Source organism: Camelina sativa, chromosome 9, assembly GCF_000633955.1.
Source record: "Camelina sativa cultivar DH55 chromosome 9, Cs, whole genome shotgun sequence".
NCBI lineage: Eukaryota > Viridiplantae > Streptophyta > Magnoliopsida > Brassicales > Brassicaceae > Camelina > Camelina sativa.
Window position 1 is genome coordinate 20,553,031 of NC_025693.1, and position 18,618 is coordinate 20,571,648.

At 34.4% G+C, this 18,618-nt stretch overlaps 4 protein-coding genes across 9 annotated transcripts; all 4 read right to left on the bottom strand.

The window, feature by feature from the left end:
- On the bottom strand, positions 4,754–6,528 carry LOC104711539. Of its 2 annotated transcripts, XM_019230182.1 has the most exons (2): positions 6,255–6,528; positions 4,754–6,158 (listed from the first exon to the last, which is right to left on the bottom strand). In XM_019230182.1, the coding sequence occupies exons 1-2, from the start codon at positions 6,460–6,462 to the stop codon at positions 4,831–4,833; spliced, it is 1,536 nt and encodes a 511-aa protein (XP_019085727.1). In that variant the 5' UTR covers positions 6,463–6,528; the 3' UTR covers positions 4,754–4,830. The 2 variants fall into 2 exon arrangements, with proteins under 2 accessions (XP_019085727.1, XP_010426539.1); XM_010428237.2 differs by having other exon boundaries at positions 4,754–6,528.
- Positions 7,636–9,956, bottom strand: LOC104711540. 5 transcript variants are annotated; one of them, XM_010428242.1, is made up of 5 exons: positions 9,879–9,956; positions 8,842–9,491; positions 8,701–8,745; positions 8,177–8,607; positions 7,636–8,088 (listed from the first exon to the last, which is right to left on the bottom strand). In XM_010428242.1, the coding sequence occupies exons 2-5, from the start codon at positions 9,479–9,481 to the stop codon at positions 7,918–7,920; spliced, it is 1,287 nt and encodes a 428-aa protein (XP_010426544.1). In that variant the 5' UTR covers positions 9,482–9,491; positions 9,879–9,956; the 3' UTR covers positions 7,636–7,917. The 5 variants fall into 5 exon arrangements, with proteins under 5 accessions (XP_010426544.1, XP_010426545.1, XP_010426547.1 ...); XM_010428243.2 differs by having other exon boundaries at positions 8,842–9,522; positions 9,879–9,903; XM_010428245.1 differs by lacking the exon at positions 9,879–9,956 and adding an exon at positions 9,731–9,836.
- LOC104711541 (aspartic proteinase CDR1-like) lies at positions 10,504–13,822 on the bottom strand. The gene is made up of 12 exons (XM_010428246.2): positions 13,427–13,822; positions 13,219–13,339; positions 12,706–13,133; positions 12,418–12,574; positions 12,249–12,331; positions 12,061–12,160; positions 11,812–11,884; positions 11,539–11,715; positions 11,307–11,431; positions 11,108–11,209; positions 10,927–11,024; positions 10,504–10,835 (listed from the first exon to the last, which is right to left on the bottom strand). The coding sequence occupies exons 1-12, from the start codon at positions 13,693–13,695 to the stop codon at positions 10,649–10,651; spliced, it is 1,920 nt and encodes a 639-aa protein (XP_010426548.1). The 5' UTR covers positions 13,696–13,822; the 3' UTR covers positions 10,504–10,648.
- Positions 15,517–16,806, bottom strand: LOC104711542 (transcription factor MYB44-like). Its single transcript, XM_010428247.2, has one exon. The coding sequence runs from the start codon at positions 16,713–16,715 to the stop codon at positions 15,780–15,782; it is 936 nt and encodes a 311-aa protein (XP_010426549.1). The 5' UTR covers positions 16,716–16,806; the 3' UTR covers positions 15,517–15,779.

Genomic DNA, 18,618 nt, shown 5'->3' on the forward strand with positions numbered 1-18,618 from the left:
TGGATTCTTGTGCACATGAATACTCAACAAAGAAGGCTCAAGCAGATTTGAATTATAATAATAAATGGTCTATGACTCATATAGAACAAAGAAAGATCGATATAGCCTATGATACGGATTTGAATTTAGACAAGCTATTTTGACGTGACGTGGCAACGCGGCAGCCAGAAGGATTTGAGAAGAAAGGTGAAGGGAAAAATGTCTATAAACTCAACAAAGAATTGTATGAGCTGAGACAAGCTGTTTTGACGTGTACTGAAATGCTAGCCATTAATGTCTCATCGGATGTCCCCGAAGGGACATTAATGTTAAAATTTGCAATTAACTCTATGGATTCTTCTACTTTTCACGACCAGTAAGTAATTTAAAATCTTCCAAAAACATTCATGGACTTATAGTATAGTATCTAATACAATACTAACATTTTTTTTGCAACCATGCATACTAACATTGATTACAAAATGAAACGTAATATATAACACTGCAGCTTTTGGATCTTGGACCGCTAGATGATTTTTACAAAGATAGTTTGCATGTGGCCGTCAGTTTCAATGATAGTAAACGATACTACGTGGTAAGATTAGCAGTTTTACTTTTGTTTTTGCTCAGGACAGTCCAATAATTATGTGTTTGCTTTTTCTACAGGTGAAAAAATCAGAGCTACAAAAATATGACTGGTTACTAATTCTATATATTATAAAATCATTAATATCATCTAACCTCAAGTTGCACTAATTATACATATGGACTATATATATATCCTCAAAACATATGCTAATTATTACTATTCTTTAAAACATTCATTACTAATACTTGTTGAATGTTTGTTTTTAAATGGGATGGAGACTTTGTACCAAACCCAACCGCAAACTTAGTTTAAGTACCCATCAGTTTTCCACTTATGTGTTAATGTACACAAATAGGTGATTCCTATTACGAATTGGTTTTGGTGTTTTATATAAAAGGGGTGTTAAGGTCTGCATAAGTTGTAGGGATTTGAGAGATAGAGATTAAGAAGCTTTAGTTTTTTGAGTCAGTTTTTCTAAAGTTAATAAAAGAAGAGCTTTTATATTCTTAATCTGAGTATTCAAATTCTAGAAATTTGGGTAACCATGGTTCTCTTCCGTTCAGTTTTGCTCGTTCTTCTCCATGTATTCCAGTGTGAACGGTCAAGCTACATCGTTCACACTGCTACAACGACAATGAACTCTGCAGAGAAATCCAAATGGTACGAGTCGTCGGTGAAGTCCATCTCAGCCTCCGGGAAGTACTGTACAAGTACTACCATGCGATCAATGGGTTCTCGGCGTGGTTCACTCCTAAAGAGGTAGAGATTCTCTCTGGTAAACCCGGAATACTAGCAGTTGTGCCCGAGGTAGTTTACAAGCTAAAGACTACACGTTACATGTATAGAAGTATAGAACTATGACACTTTTGCCAAAACTGTGAAAAGTTTATAATCTACATTTATATTTGATAACGGTGGCCTAATCCTATGAATGTGTGAGTACATTGTAATGAAAAAATATCTACAAACAACCCTTCTCGAGAGATGATCAAAACATATTGTATTTTTTTTTTCTTAATCAAATAACTCTTTTTTGTTCAAAGAAAAATCAAATAACTAAGCTATCCTTTCTCAGGGTCAAAGTTAGAGATAATATATTTATATTATTAATTAATTGTTGATATTTTTCGTTTAATCGTTTTGTAAACCTAGTTTAGTCGCTTTGTGCTAACAGTTTGTTTTTTTTTGTCAACCAAACACTAATTAGAAAGAGATTCCAAGGTTGGTAGCCCAAACCGGATGTGCTAACAGATTTTAAAATGTGGTTTTGTAGTTTTATATTGATTTTGATATATGCATATCCATACATATATAGGGAATACAAATCTTTTATTTTAAAAAACTTTCTTAAAATTTGTTTATATTTTGCTTATGTTTTGCTTACTTTTTACTTACATTTTTATATTCTTGCTTTCACAAAACTTTGTCAATTTGTTTTTTTCTTCTTTTCTTATTTCAAAGTTTTTGAGAACTATTGTAATGTTTTGATGGAGTTATAGCTAAAAATAATCTATCACTAAAACATCGGTGCTTTAGAAAAACATTTAAGATGATGACCAGAGTCTTCATGTTATCAAAAGGGTAACTGTAGGCTGCCACAGAATCCTACTATATTAATTGGGAAGTACAAATATAAAAGTAACCTTAAAATATGTAAAAAATTACATTCAATTGCCATTAGAAAAATTTAATAAAGTTAATAAATTAATTAAATATAAGTAATTAATTAAAAAAAACTGACAGATCAAATATAATCTAGAAAAATAAAAAAAATATATATTTTCTCTCTCTAATATTTAGAAAAAAAAAATATTTTCTCTCTCTAATATTTAGAAAAATATATAAACCAATCAGAATTTCAAAAACTAAGATTTTATATCCAATTAGACAATATAATTATTTTTAATAACTAAATTTTGAAGATTTTGTTAAGATTTGAAATTATGATTCTACTATCATCTTTATTTTATTTTATTTACAAATTGTTTGAAATTTTCATATCATACTTATGATTAATAAAATGCAGAATTTTTTCAGCATATTTTGTGATTTGAATTTTTAGAAACGAAGATATATTACTCAATCTATGAAAAAATATGTTTTAATTTCCACATTGGCGGGTTGGTAAAACTTAATTGATATAGATGAGAAATTATATTTTATTTGCTAACAATTACAATATTAAAATTAGTACTTCATATTTCACAAAATAATGATGGAAATTCAACAAACAAACAATGTAAAATTGTAATATACGTCAAAAATAAATTACTATAATATTCTAAAATAATTAGTATTCAAAAAACCAATAGATTTGTAGAATAATTAAAAATAAATATTATCTCAAACAAAATAACTTTTAAAAGAAAATATAAAAATAATTTTTATTATTATATTATAATTTTTTTAAAAAATGTTGATCCGTGCTTTAAGCACGGGATATCTCCTAGTTTTAAGTAATTAAGGACCACATTATATATACATTATATCTATAGTTTATTTTCTTAACTTTTTAACCACTACAACAAGTCAACAAGATTGCATGATGAAATATTAATATAGTAGTACTCTAAACCAAATATCATTAATCATTGTAAACACAAACTAATATATCAAAGCTAATAGCACGGAACACTTCAGTGACATAACACAAAGGGAGGCGGTTATGAACCAGGTGGTTAATTAGTTTCCATGCATGTAAATCAAGAAAGAGTCAATAGCAATATGGATGGATAGAGAGAGAGAGATACATAAGATATAAATTTTTTTTGTTAAATATATAGTCATATAGACTGAGTGGATCAGTATAGGATGTTAAGGGTTTTTTTCTGTAAATAAATACAACTGTAGAGATATTATGATATATTGACCCAACAAAAAAATTATAATTGGTATTTTAAAATCATATTTCTATTAGAACAATAGAAACTTTCAGTGATACGTAAAGAAACATATGTTTGAACAAAAAACGACATATATTATATATACATATATTGTAAGAAATAAAAAGAAATACCACATATTATATAACTCAGCGTAAGTATTTTAAAATTTTAAATCTACGTATAGTATGATGTCTTTTGCGAATTCAAATGCTAATCTACGCATTATTTTTTAAAGAATCCATTGCTTAATTTACATTTATGGAAATACAAATCTTTCTATCGAATTATTCAAAAAAAAATCTTGAAAGTGAAATCACTGCTCCTCTTAAATAACTATATAAAAAAAAAAATTGAAACAACAAAGAAAAAATTCTCTAACCATTTCTCTCCGACGTCGTGCTTCTTCTTGTACTATCCTCCGTTAATTATGCAGAATGAATGGCATCCATTGTTCATATGGCTCAGGAGATGCCAACGAACTACAAAGAAAAGAGTCAATGGTACGAAGCTCGCGTTCGATCAATCTCAGAATTGGCTGAGTTGATATACACCTATAACCATGCCCTTAGCAACTTCTCACCGAAATCAGTAATATTGCATGTTTTTAATAATTTTGAATTAATATTGCATTATTTTTTAAGAATCCATTCCTCCATTTACATTTATAGGAATTTATCTCTCGAATAATTAAAAGAAAAATGATGAAAGTGAAATCATTGCTCGTCTTAAATAATTATAAAAAAATGGATTTGAAACAACAACAAAAAAACCTCTCCAACCATGTTTTTCTCCGGCGTATTGTTTTTTCTTATGTTATCCCGGCTAATTTAACCCTAGGAAATGGGAAGTGTTTGTTGAATGTGTCTCCTTGGTGCAGGACTCTTGATCTAAAATTATCGGCTACTATAATCCAATAGAATGGGAAGTCTTTTTTTGGGGAGTCAATGGTTGTTCGAAGGGACTCCTTTGCCAAATAAAAAGTTGCTTATAGTGTACGGTAAAAATACAACAAAGGTAGACGGTTCAATTTTGCTAGATGATCTCCAATTCTACACCAACGCAGCGTTGCAGTCTATTCTTAATCAATTGAATGATTGTGTTTTGTACTGTTATGTACGCTGTTATGTGCAGTGCAGTTGGTAATTAGTAATCATTTATGTTTTCATGTTTTAAACTCAAGTATTTTTGAAGTACATTTCGTAATATATCCTTTTAATTATATTTCATTATATTTCACTTCATAATCAGAAAATTAACAACAAAATACAATTATACAATTTTAAACACTAAATGTAGCAAACAAAATTGACAAACAAATACACCTTCAAATATAAAAATATTAGTCACAAATACTCTGTCGGGTTAAAATCTAGTATTTTACAATGAGACATAGATATCTTTAAATCTACGCATCTGCTTTCTTATCATCTGCGCAGCGTAGTATGGTATCCTTTGCGTATTGGAATGCTTGTGTCGTTGATCTACGAACGTTAAACAATCCATTAGGCTTTCCCTCCCCGATCCTTTAAGATCGTACGCTTGAGATCTTCTCCATAAACTCTTACCGTGAGGATCATCCACACCAGATAAACACAAAGCTCTAGTAGCATCACTAATAGCATACTCAGCTTGCTTCAACAACAAGTAACACTGTGCTCTATTGCTAAACAACACAACTCTATCTCGTATCATATCCAACGGACACAAATCTATTCCCACTGTGTAAATCTCCATCGCTTCTTTAACAAAACCCATCAGAAACTTCTTCTTCCCTTGTTTCTTCAACGATTTCACCATCTTTCTTCTTTCTTCAAGCTCTATGTCACTCATAAGCTTCTCTTTCTTCTTCCTCTCTACTTTGATCTCCCATAGATTCTCTATACTTCTATGTGCCTCCTCGCTGTTCATCTTCAAGCCACTATACTTAATCTTGTGATAATCTTGTAAAACTATCTGAGCTACTCTTTCTCCAACGATTCTATCTTCTGCTAAATCCACTAAACAATAACCTAAAACATCAATAACTCGATACCTAACGTTTGAGTCTTTAAGAAGCAACAAAAGAGTATCTAAAGCAGTTTCTTTCCAATCATCAGACGATCTTGAAAGATCGCAAAGTCTCTTAATCACTTCCTTAACCTCACTAACTCTCTTTCTCCCCAACTCTGTTTTACAAAGAGTCTTTATCAATCCAATTCCTCCAGGAGACTTCCGGTTTACTAATCCTCCCCACATTTCAACCACCTTCTTCAAGAACCCTTCCTCGCAGATTCGGTCAATAGACCTACCTCGCGATGCGAAACTATTCAATAGAAACAAAGACCAACATTGTAGTTGAATCCCCCATTCCTCTGCCTTTTGATTCTCTGTCTCTAACCCACCAAGCCCTCTCGTCAACAAGTCGCTATGATACTTTAACCTCTCGCTATCTTCAACCCCAAGAAAGCTTATGTAAACATTCTTCAAACAACTAGTAGCTATCTCCATCGAAAGCTTCACGATTTCTTCTTCGAACAAAGAAACCACTTCAAAGCTCTTCTCATGGCTAGCTAAGTGACCAAGTGCTCGAGCCGCGGCTCGCTGCTCAACCCAACTGATGTTCCCTCTCAAAAGCTCCAACAAAGCAGGAACAACAAAAGCCTTTGAATCAACCGCTCTTGCAGCCAAATCCTCTTTGTTCATAACATATGATCCGATGATATGAGCTGCGTAGTAAGGGATGAATATGTTCTGGTCTTTGAGAAGCCAAGCACTGTTTTTCATTGACTTTTGTATGAGTTTTGACATACACTCGAACAAACCTAGTGATGGGAACTCAGGATCGTCAGGCTCGGACATGGCTATATTCCACAGACCACTCAAGACCAAGACATGGTCTTTTGACTCCGTACGAGGGATCTCTTTGAAAATTGCGGCGAGTTTGGATCTTCGACGGAAAGGGTTGGTCTCTTTCATGCTGCAGAAGAAACATGATGGGTTTGTGCACTGTGGTTCATCGAATTTGAGCATCTTTCTTCTTCTTTGATTTGCCTTTTGGTTTTTCAAGAAGGTAACAACTAATAAATCTTGAAAGAGAAGAAGGCACAAATCACTTATGCTTTAAGGCCAAAAAGACCAAATAAGTTTTTCTCTTTTGGGTTAATTATATTTTAATTGCTAACACAAAAGAAATTTTTTATTCCATAAATATTCGCCGGCGTGGAAAGTTTATGGCGGCTCCTCCTCTTTTAGCCTTTAACTTTCCACTTCAAGTTCCAAGATTATTGACTTAATTATAGTATAAAGTTAGTAGTATAACGTAATGAATCAGAATACTGATATGCATCATCAAGGTTTCGTGTTCTTTACCCAAAATTAGGTAAACCAAGAAACCAAAATGTTTGCGTTCACACAAAACTCTAGATATAGGTAATGGAACCATGGACATCATGATGTTATCAATCAATCATGTCCAAATGTAGTGAATAATTTCATGTGTACTAAAATGGTGACAGCTAAAGACTTTTCCATGTAGTGAACCTTATGGTATGAATTATGGAATCATAAAGTTTTTGGATACCAAACATAAATTGATGGTTAGACAGATATTTGAGACTTTTCAAGATAAGAAAAGGAAGCTTAAGCATGTTTTTATAGAATGCAAGTCCCGAGTACGACATTACGCCTGTGGGAATAATTGATTAATGTCTTGCGTACAAATTCAAGACTTGTAATGTAAAGACTATGGAATTTTAAAAGAGAGCAAGTGAAAATGGATTTGCGGTCCCCTCAACAAGTAAGCCAATGAAAGTGAAGAAACTGTCGTCGTCCTACAAATATCAAAGTGTTTGTTTGGGTCTCAAGAAAATGCGGCTACCTAAAAAGCCTCTCTTTAAACTCAATTAATTATCACTAATATTTGGCTTTTACAGGTAATAAACGACCACTAACTTGACTCATCTTTCATGTTAATCATTTCTTTTACAAGATTCGAAAATCAAGAAAGAGCCCTTTTCTAGGAAAAACACTTCAGAGTTCAGACTAAGTTCTCGACTTGACATGTGTATGTGTCGGATAAAGTTTCTCAAGGTTATTAAAGTAAACCAAAACAGAGTCTAGTGTCATGTTTAGTTTAATCACAGGTTGTTTAATCGGCGTGCTTATGTGTTTTGGATTCTTGTGCACATGAATACTCCACAAAGAAAGCTCAAGAAGATTTGCATTTAGAGTAATAAAGGGTCTACGACTCATATAGAACAAGAAAGATAGATAGATAGCCTATGATACGGATCTAAGTCACATAAACTGTGCACAAACTCTGAAACCTATTTTGGTCTCAGAATTCTCAAAGAACCAAATCCAAAGAGTTAGTAGAGAGAGAGAGAGAGAAGAATGAACGAAATATACGATATTACTATCTTCTAAGAGCTTTATGGACATGGTTCACCAAGCAAGAAGATAAGGCTCCTGTACAGAGAAAGAGCTTCAGTGAGAAGTTTTACACCTCTTGGTAGCCGGTTGAGGATCTTTTTCTGCATTTGATTCTTCTGGTGATACCACGCCTGTAATCTCATTGATTAGCTTCCTGAAGTAATCAAGCTTCTCCTCGTCTGCTTCCAAGTCCTCATCATTCATCTCTTTGTCATCCATTAGCAGCTGCACAACAAACCATTCATATATTTGAACTCTCTTTCAACTCCAACCAAAACATTATAATAGGAAATGATTAAGAAACAATTCTTACGTCTTCAAGGATAGGGTGAAATCTTAAGCTATTAGATGATATTGGAGAGTTTTTAGTCAAACATTGCCCACCACTTTGAGTGGGAGGAATTTGAGGCACCAATAGATGTTCGGTATGATCAGCAGGTATACATTGCACACTCGCCTCTCTCTGATTACGAGTCAACGGATCTTCAACAAGAGCATATTGTTTGCCATTCTGTATCCTAAAGTCTGGATGACAGGGAGCTATCGTTTCAGGGATCAATGAAGTCTGAGAATCCAACATCAACTGATCAACACGCTTCTTTAAACTTCTTGCTTTGACCTGTGCCTCATCAATCTTAATCAGAAGCTTTGCTAAGAAATCATCAGAACAATCTAACTCAGATAGAAGACAATCATCTTCAGTTCCATCTTGCTTGCCTGTAGCTTTGCGGCCTGTACCAATATCTAATATAACATCCAAGATTCATCGCCAAGATCAGACATTTAACATCAAACAACCACCTCATTTTGATAAACTCTATATAATATATATCTTACCTGAATCAAGATACTGCGACTTAACATTTACTGGCACCCGTTTCTCTGATCACAAAGTTAAAGAACACAAAGTTAGACCATTGTTTTCGAGATGAAGCAGAAAGTTAAACGAAGCAAAGAAAAGCTGCAATGTGGATATACCGGAATAAGAGAAAAGATTATGGTTAGACATATAAGCTGCAACATCTGTAGTCTCTTCCACTCGTTTCCTTCTTCCTCTCTTAAAAACATTCCTCTTTTCAGTGTGTTCACGAAAAGGAATCGCTTTCCCATCAAGCCCTTCCATTTTAGACTTCTCCAAATCAAACTGTTTAGTCAAATAGTAATCTTCAACTTCTCTCTCATACCCTCTAGCTTGAGACTCAATCTCCTTAACCTTAAGCTCTATCCACTTGCATCTCCACATCAAAGACTTAGTTAGTCTCTTCCACCTCTCATCAGTCTTCTTCTTAGTCAAACCCAAAAACTCAGTCCCATCAGGCAATGGGTAATCTTTGCTCAACATAGACTGAGCTTCATCTCCATCACCAAAACCAAAATCATCAGCATCACGATCACACAATGAATCACCAAAAGAACTCGAAGAAGACGACACTTCACACAAACCCTCTTCTTCTCCTTCTTCTTCTGGAAACACATCATCAATCAGATTAAAACACTCCATGATTTCAACTTCCTCGTCCTCCTCTTCACACCTAACTCCATTACCATCATCAGACTGTTGTTTCCCAGAACAATCTGAGACATCGATTTCAGATCTTGGCTTTGGTTTAAGCGCCATTAAGCCCCTCCTTCAAAAAAAAAGCTTTCAACTTTCTTCTTCTACAATCGAAAAAACAAAATATTCGAACATAAAGGTTTCAACTTTAATGAAATCTAATTCTGATAAAGCAGTGAAATTGGTTCTTCTTACTGATCTCAAAGCCTAAAGAGTTTGTTCAAATCCTACAACCGAGAAAAAAGGGGAAAAGCAAGAAACTTTTCGCGAAAATTAAGTGATTCGGTGATCTTAGAAGATAATAACACAAACCCGGAATAGATTTGGTGATCAGATCTGTTAGAAAAAATCCAAATTTCTTGGAGAGTCTTAAACCCTAAACCCTTTGAGATAGAGAGAAGAAGAAACAGAGAAGAGAGATGATAGAGAGAGAGAGAGAGAGAGAGAGAGAGATACTCACCAACTACTTCTCCGAGAGACCACCGATTACTGAATCCAAAACGATAATTTTGTGGTTTTAATCCCAATTTACTTTAGTAATGGCTGTTGTAAATTTTGATTTTTGATTTTTATAATTCATAAGTAAAAATCTGTTACAAAATTATTTTTAAATGTTGATTTTTATTTGTATTTTTTTTTTTCTTAATTTTTGTAAACTGATATTTGTAAATATTCTTTTTTCCTTTATTTGTTTATATCTTTTCCTTTTGGTCTTCTTCTTTTTTCCCATATTCTTATACTATCTTTCTGTTTTTTATTTTATTGGGATTACTTTCTCGATACAGTTTTTGACAGTAGTGAGCAATTAATTCACTTCTGCCTAAAAGTTCAAAAATTTACTAAATGTTTCCCTTTTTTCTCTTGGTTTGAATTTGACCCATTCCACAAGTTTTGTATCCATTTTTAGTATCTAGGAAATTAATACAAAATAAACGATTCACCTAGTTTTACGCCAAGCATTAAAACAGAAAAGACAATTTCTTTGTTTCTATTCAAATATTTAAATCTGAAAGAATCAAATATAAAGTTAATTTTTTACATATGTGAGAGTATCTAAGAGAGAAAAAAACCAAAACAAATTAATTAAATAAAACGAGAACTTTCATAAATTAAAACGAAAAAGTTGGCATTATTTACTAAACAATAAAGATCATTAAGACAGTTGGGATACTGTTTTTTCTTTTGAACAAGACCAAACAGCTTTTGTATGATTTAAGAGAGAATAAAATTTTAAAAACTGTTTCTTTGTATAGGTTGCAGTTCCTGCTCAGCGACTATGACTTGATTGACTTCATCCACAGGTTTGTAAGGTATTGATGTTTGCTTCCGTTTCCATATCAACCAAGCTCCATAAGCTGATAACCCCATAATTACAGCGATGATCCCAATCACGATCACGACAATGCTGTTGTTCGTCCTATAAAACGAAAGGAAATGACTTTTATTTTTATTGAGACAACGAGTGATAGTCTTTTTACTACGGTTAAGAATGAAAATTTGGCGCGTACCGTTTTCTTGGAGGCTCGAGTTTGTAATTAACCAGCTGATAGTTCCCAAAGATTTCAGGAAGCTTGATTTGGTGGTTGGTAAACCGTGAAACTATACTCTACAAGAAAGCATAATGGAAAGTCTAAGTAGGTAATCGAATCAAGAGTAATGCAAGGAAAAGTTTATCGTAAAATCATATACCGTTGCTGTGACATTTGAGAACCACGTAGAAGGTTCAGGAGGGACGACAACCATTTTGAGGAGAGTATTGTTTCCTTCGGACGTGAGATTGGATAAAATGACCTGAGATGGAAACAGTTATACATTTGTCTTACTCAATATTAGCAACATCAGTGCATAAGGCTTACAAGTTATTGCGTGTTTTATCAGTTTAGCTCACCTGTGAAGATTCGACATCGAGCTCTTTGGAGAATGACTTGGAGAGCTCTTCAATCCGAGGTTTCAAATAGGACGAATTGACTGTTAGTTGAATATCAAGGTTTATTTGACCAATTTGACTCAAACCTGAGGAATCAAGTACCACAAACATCAGACCCAGAATTAGTTTCTTTTCAGTTGGTAACTTCCAAGACGAAAGAGTTTAGATAAAATCTACTGCTGTCGGTGCTAACCTGAGAGATTGCTTGATGAATTTTGGGATGGATTTGAATCATTCGAAGGCAAAGTGGCAGGTGGTGTTGCACCATCGATGTGAAGCCTATCGGATAACTCTGAACAATTTGTTCTCCAGAATCCAACCTTAGAATTCTCACGATCATACACAACAAGCGTATTGCGGACCACAATTCCTGATAATATAAGATTATATATGTAACCAATAAAATGAAAAGTTCTTCTTCAAAAAAATCAAAGTAGCCAAAATAAGAGTATTGATATCTATTTACCTCCTAGAAGAGTTGTATGATCTTTTCCATTTGGGAATACACCGAGACAATATGCGCCATGCACCTTGGCATGCTTTGTTGAACAAAAAGGTAATCACATCAGCAACTTGATATCAGCTACAAATTAGTGGCTAAACCAAAACCAGACACATAGAGACTAATATATACTACTTCAGAAACCTACTATAATGCTAGCTAATAGAGAGAAAATGGAACGTTTTTAAGAGATTTAAGGGATAAATTACTTACTCGGAACATGTAATTCTCGGGGGACAACAGCCACGACTGCCCACTCTTAAATACCATCTCGACTGATGGGAATATCTTCGGAAGTTCAGAGACATCATTACTTGAGCATGAACCAATCTAACAGTCAGTCACTTCCCTTGATTGAAAAGTTATAATATAGATCACAAAGTTTTGCAAAATAATAATACCTTGCAGCCACATGGAAGCAAGTATCTTTAAAATTTGGATCAGGACCATCAATCTGCTTCAATGTAGAAACTTCTCTCATAACCTTCCATACAATAAGATAAAAGCTCAATGTAAGAAAAGGCACAACCTAACAGTTATAAGGTATAATATAATTTAGAAAAGTCTTACAGCTTCCTCAAATGCTTCAAATGCTGCATCCGGGAGATAAGCATAAGTTGTACCACTGTCTAAAACGGCGCCATGTTCTCCATCAAAGACTCTAGAGTTGAGCAACAACTGCTTCCCAGCAACACGTATCCCCGTCAAATCTATATTGTAATATGGACTGTCGCCATCCCGAAACTAGAGTAAATGTGTGAAAGGTATTAAACGTATCCCGTTAGGATTTTAATACAAAAGATCCCCATTTCGTCAACCAGACAAAAAGCAGTCCCTTGGGAAAAAAAACAAACATACCTACGATCAGGGTCCGACTCAGTGAATATCATCTCAGAAGGATACTCAAAACCTCCAAGAATCATCGAACCTCCACCAATATCCATCCCTCCATAACACAAACCAAAAGAGTTGCTAATCAAACCTTTGTCCACCAACTGATCCACAAGACTAAGATCACCTTGGCCTAATCCAATAATGCCATCAGCTCGTTGACTATAAAGATCACCGGTTTCGACAGTTTCACAACCGAAAACAGCTCGTTGAGGTGTCAGCTGGCTTTCATTGCCAAACGAAATGAGATCTTCACCAAGCACACCTTTACTACTACTGTGCTCAGCATACTCTCTCTCGTAAACACATTGTTCCTTATCATCGTCACAGTTACAATCCATGTTACATTTAACAGGTTGATAAGTAGTTGACAATTCTGGCTGAAACTTGGGGTCCTGAATCAATGGGCATAATCAAAATATGAACTTTTTACAAAAGACTTGAACTTTACGTTGGTTTGAAGAAGTTGAAGCAAAGTACCTGGTGTTTGCCACATTGTTCACAATCAGAACAAGGAACATAAGTAACAGTACTCCCAGAATCAACAATAAGAGCAAACATCTGTGGAGGCGTACCAATCCAAAGCCGCGTTGTGTAATACCTATACAAATGAATTCGATAAACATCAATCGAAGCGAAGCTACACGGACTCGGATCGGAACGAAGGAAGAAAAATTAATTTACTAACCCGTTACGAAGAAGATCGTCGTAGAGTCTCATGCGAGAGTGAGGCAGTGATTTTGAGTCGGCTTTGTTGAGTTTCCGATGGGGAAGAGATAAAGATCTCGAGGAAGAAGATGAATTTGATTCGGAGAGAAACAATGGGAACACCATTGGACGCCGTGATCCAGCGGTGGGAGATTGGTGGAGGATGTTTTCACCACCAGCTGTGATTGAATAAGGGAGAGAGAGATAGATTAGGATTGAGACCGTCGCTGCGATTGACGACAGCGCCATTTGATCGCCGGCAGAATTAATAATATCCGATGTGATTTGATCGTACCGCCGGAGAAATTTGGGAGGGGGGGAAGGAATAAAAAGAAGCTGAGTGAGGGAAGAGGCGAGACGAACGTATTAACTTTAGATCTACGGGGAACCAAAGCCGCTTTTGCTTTGAGACAAAACCCAGCAACCAATACGACGTAGTTTTTGTGTTTTATTACTTATTAGTAACGCACTTTTTTATTTTATTTTAAAATCAGTACATCACACCGTACAGTTGTTTTATTTACTCCATAAACTTATTAAAAATCAAAATCTTCAAAACTTTATAACGGAAAAAATATTATTAAAATCATGAACTTTCAAATTTTGGTCATTTAAAACATGAACTTTGTTGTAGGTCATTTAAAACATCAACTTTCGTTGACTAGTTTTTTTAAACATGAAGTTTCNGTTAAATCCGATAGTTGACCTACTAACAGATGTTACTATGCCGTTAATCACTCCGTTACTGACAAAACGACATCGTTTTAATTGAAGTTTTAGTTTGAAATAATGTTATTTAAACTATGAACTTTTAAATATAGGCCATTTAAATCATGAACTTGTAAATGTATGTCATTTAAATCATGAACTTTTAATTTATGTCATTTAAACCATAAACTCGCCCTGGGCATTCAGTAAAAACTAGACAACCTAAAAATTTTAGTTATCGGAGCAAATCGAAGAGAGAAAGCTTAATCGTTCGGTGCAATTGATTTGAATAACCGTATTTTGGTTTGACTCGGTAATCGAATCGATTGGTTTATTAGAAACTGTAGAAGTATATAAGCTTAATCGGCTAACCCGTTTAACCTTAGTTTAGTTTATCTCTTCTTTCTTCGACTCTGCCTCATGATGCGATTCTGAGAAAGAGAGAGAAGAACATCAGTTCATCATTCTTTTTCGATCTTTGTCATGTATTTTGTGTCTTTTTGTTTTTTTCTTGAGTCTTTTTCATTTATTAGGACACTACACTAGAGTCTGAAGGATTGATCATCTTGTTTTAGGATACTGCACTAGAGTTTGAAAGATTGATCACCATTTTTATGTATTATGGTTTACATAACATAAATTTGAAAGTTCATGGTTTAAATGACATACATTTACAAGTTCATGGTTTAAATGACATATATTTACAAGTTCATGGTTTAAATGGCCTGTATTTAAAAGTTCATGGTTTAAATGACACTTTTCAAACTAAAACTTCCATTAAAACGACGTCGTTTTGTTAGTAACGGAGTGATTAACGGCATAGTAACGTCTGTTTGTAGGTCAATTATCGGATTTAACGTCATGTCTTTTTTGGCCTAATCAACGAAACTTCATGTTTAAAAAAGCTAGTCAACGAAAGTTAATGTTTTAAATGGCCTACAACAAAGTTCATGTTTTAAATGGCCAAAATTTGAAAGTTCATGATTTTAATGACACTTTTCATCATGTGGTAAGGAGTTTATTTTTAGAGTTGAACAAAGAAATGTATACAGTATATTATTGAAACTTGACAGGATTTTGTATAATTAAAAAAGAACAAAAATAACTGATTTTCTGTAAAATGTATTATTTTTTTGTAAGTAAATAGTAATATGAATTATACAAAAATGAAGTTATCTAACCAACCTACCTATAAAAATTCTTCTATACTACTACTATAGATATAATATTTGATTTTGACAATGTACATGTAACATGTTACAAGGTCTCACTCACTAATCACCATTACTATTAGAGAGTAATGTACATGTAGAATATTTCTTGTTATCCTACTTTTTGTTGACTGACTCTATCTAGGTGGCAGTGTTATGTGACAAGAATGTCTCACTAATTTGATGTATATACTAAACTTGTTTTTATAAGCTTCTGTTCCATATCATCACTAATCTGTAAATGAAAAACATTTGAGATTTAAGATTATTCCATAGAAATTTTAATTCCTCTGTACATTTTTTTTTCCATTTTTTTTTAATTTAACCATAAACCCCCAAAAAAAAAAGAATACTCTTTTTGGAAATCCCAAATCGATTCGAGTTCCTTCCTTCTCCTAAACCAAAAACAAAAAACTACTCAACCTTAGGTGTTATTATGCCACAATCCCTGAAACCTCCTCCGCCGACGAATCCACCACTTCCACTTGTTCTCTGCATCTCCGCCATGTAACTCCTCACTTCAGCTTTAATCATATCCTGCACCACCGTCATAAACTCACCTCTACGTCCTTCTCCTCCTCCTCTCTCCTCTACATTAATCTTCATCTGACTCTCAAATCTCGGAAACATCAACGCACTGTTGTTGTTGTTGTTGTTGTTGTTGTTGTGGCTCGAACTCGTGTTCTCAGCTCCAGGTAGTGACAAACTCAACGAAGTTGGCGGATCGTCCGATGACGAAGACATCTCAACCGGTAATAACGCCGGCGGAACCACCGAGAATCCGCCGCAAATCGGCATTGGTTTAAAAAGCTGAGCCGCTGGAGACGACGGAGACGGAATCGTGCTCGAATCACTCACATCGATTCCAACAGGACTCTCAGGGCTCATGTACAACCCAGTATCAACCGGAGCAAAAGCAGAATCAAAGCTCACAGATCTTCTCTTCGTCGGCCGATCTAAATCCTCCTCATCGTCATCCTCCACCGTAACCGTCGTCATCGCCGCCCCCACACCACCGCCTCCGCCGCTGCATTTCCTCTTAAGCGTCGAGTTCCAGTGATTTTTAACGGCGTTATCCGTACGACCGTTGAGAAGACGAGCAATGGTAGCCCATTTGTTACCAAACTTAGCACGAGCGGTTACGATAGTCTCGTCTTCCTCAGGAGAGAAAGGACGGTGCTCAACCTCCGGAGATAACTGATTACACCACCGTAACCTACAGGATTTACCAGATCGACCTGGAATCGATTTGCTAATCGCAGACCAGTTCCTCGGTCCGTATTTCTCCACCATCCTTCGTAGCTGCTCATCTTCTTCTTGACTCCACGGACCTTTCACTCGATCCGCCATTTTTGAGAAAGAAAAAAAAAAAAAAATCTTTTATTTATATATATTTTTTGTTTGTTTCGGTTTTGTTTTTGGTTGTAGAGGAAGAAGAAGATGAGAGGAAACTGAAGAGAGGAGGAAAAAGATATTTATAACAGAGAGAGAGGATAATTGAACCGGAAACCGGTTGAGACGGTGGAGAAAGTCATGGCCTTAAGGGCACCGCTTCTTCCACGCAAGCGGTTTTGAAAGTTTTTGGGATACAGCTGTAGGTTAACACGTGTCATCATCTGTGGGCTGCGTCTGTTTTTTTTTTTATGATGGAGCGTGTAATATACAGTAGTTAGTTTGAAAGAGGAAGTGAGGGAAACGCGCGTGAGAAGCGAGTGGGGTAGGATGGGAAGTTAAAGGCGACAAAATCACGGAAACCTACAAGGAAAGCTCTGATATTATTCGCACAATCTGAGGTGAACAAAAAAAAAAATTAAAAGCAGTTTTGAATTTTTTTGAAAATAATTAATTAAAAAAAAAATATCTGAGGGGGATGAATAAAGAGGAGAGATAACGGTTAGGTTTGGCCGTTTGGGTAAAGACAGTTTTTTATGCAAACTTCTGACTTTTTTGACTGGACAAAAGCCAGCCTGTATACCAATATTTGTACCTTTTTCTGATATGTACTACTAATTTGTTTCCTTTTTATTTATATTTTTGAGAATGCAAACATATCTAATTTGAATTTTTTTGAATTGGAATTATTTGAGGGGGTAAAAAATTTTGATTACAGTTTTTGAAGAATTTTTAAAAAATAAAATTTTAGTTAGCTTGTGGTAAGTAAAATTTTAACATATGTTGGCTGAGTGAAAAACTAGTAATATTTGTAACTGTTTTGAAAATTCATTATTTTTTTGTAAAAGGGTTCAAAGTTTAAACTAAGGAACACGCGTGTTACGTTTGAGAATACGAAACGCTTAAATTTAAACTTTATTTAGTTTTTTCAGATTATGATTGTTTAGTTTTGAATTTTTTTTCAAAAATATGAAACGTCTAGCCAAATTTTTAAAAAATTATTTAATTTATTTTGAAAACATGAAATGTCTGATTTTGAATTTATTTTTTAATCATATAAGTTTATGGACTTTAAAGTAGTTACATGTTGCACCAAGAGAGGAATGGAGAGGGACTAGTCAAGTTAAGTTTTGGAGTACAGTTTTATTTTTTAACTAATTTTTTTGACTGACCCAAACAAGATTTGTAACTGTTTTGAGAAATGAAATTAATTTTCCTAGAACTTTTCAATTGGTTAGTGTTTTTTTTATCCTTAACTGCAAAAAGGTATAAAACTGCCTAATGCTACAAATTTGGGATATAACAAAACACGAAAAACATTTGTTGATTTCATGGTTAACAACAACAAAAAAAAAAAGTTATAAAAAGGTTCAGTTTCTGTTGAATGAACATTTGAAAATTAGATGTGGTACGTTTTAAAATGTCCAAATTCAAAGTCACACAACAAAGGAAACTTACATTATATGATTAGAGATACGATTTTCATAAATAATATTCTCTGTTTCATAAACTTGTTACAAAGAAACGGCCACAAAGGATTAAAAGTAAGTGGTCGGAAAAAAATTTTAAATAAAGATTGATGAAGAGTTTGGATGACATGGACAAAACGACAAAAGAGTGTTTGGCCAATTGAGAGAATCAATTTTTTTTATAGTAATATATATAAATTGTGTGTATGGCAAAAATCCAGGCTGTAATCTTTCAACAAACAACTAACTGTCATCCATTGAGCCAACTGCCACGTGTCAGTTTTGGGGGACTGTTTTGTGTGTAAACTGTCTTTCTCTTCTCTCTAACGTAGTAACGCACTCAAACGTCATTTGCACCTTCTCCCCAACCTTCCTCGAACCGTTTCATAACT

Bases quoted from the DNA above. Each gene is read 5' to 3' on its own strand.
- LOC104711539 (XM_010428237.2), bottom strand. From the start codon at position 6,462: ATGCTCAAATTCGATGAACCACAGTGCACAAACCCATCATGTTTCTTC.
- LOC104711540 (XM_010428242.1), bottom strand. From the start codon at position 9,481: ATGGCGCTTAAACCAAAGCCAAGATCTGAAATCGATGTCTCAGATTGT. The intron at 8,608-8,700 runs GTAAGATATATA...ATGTTATATTAG, and splicing joins GTCGCAGTATCTTGATTCAG to ATATTGGTACAGGCCGCAAA. The intron at 8,089-8,176 runs GTAAGAATTGTT...TTTGTTGTGCAG, and splicing joins TTCACCCTATCCTTGAAGAC to CTGCTAATGGATGACAAAGA.
- LOC104711541 (XM_010428246.2), bottom strand. From the start codon at position 13,695: ATGGCGCTGTCGTCAATCGCAGCGACGGTCTCAATCCTAATCTATCTC. The intron at 12,332-12,417 runs GTAAGACTTTTC...ATTGTATGGAAG, and splicing joins TTGAAGCATTTGAGGAAGCT to GTTATGAGAGAAGTTTCTAC. The intron at 12,161-12,248 runs GTATTATTATTT...TTCATGCTCAAG, and splicing joins TGCTTCCATGTGGCTGCAAG to TAATGATGTCTCTGAACTTC.
- LOC104711542 (XM_010428247.2), bottom strand. From the start codon at position 16,715: ATGGCGGATCGAGTGAAAGGTCCGTGGAGTCAAGAAGAAGATGAGCAG.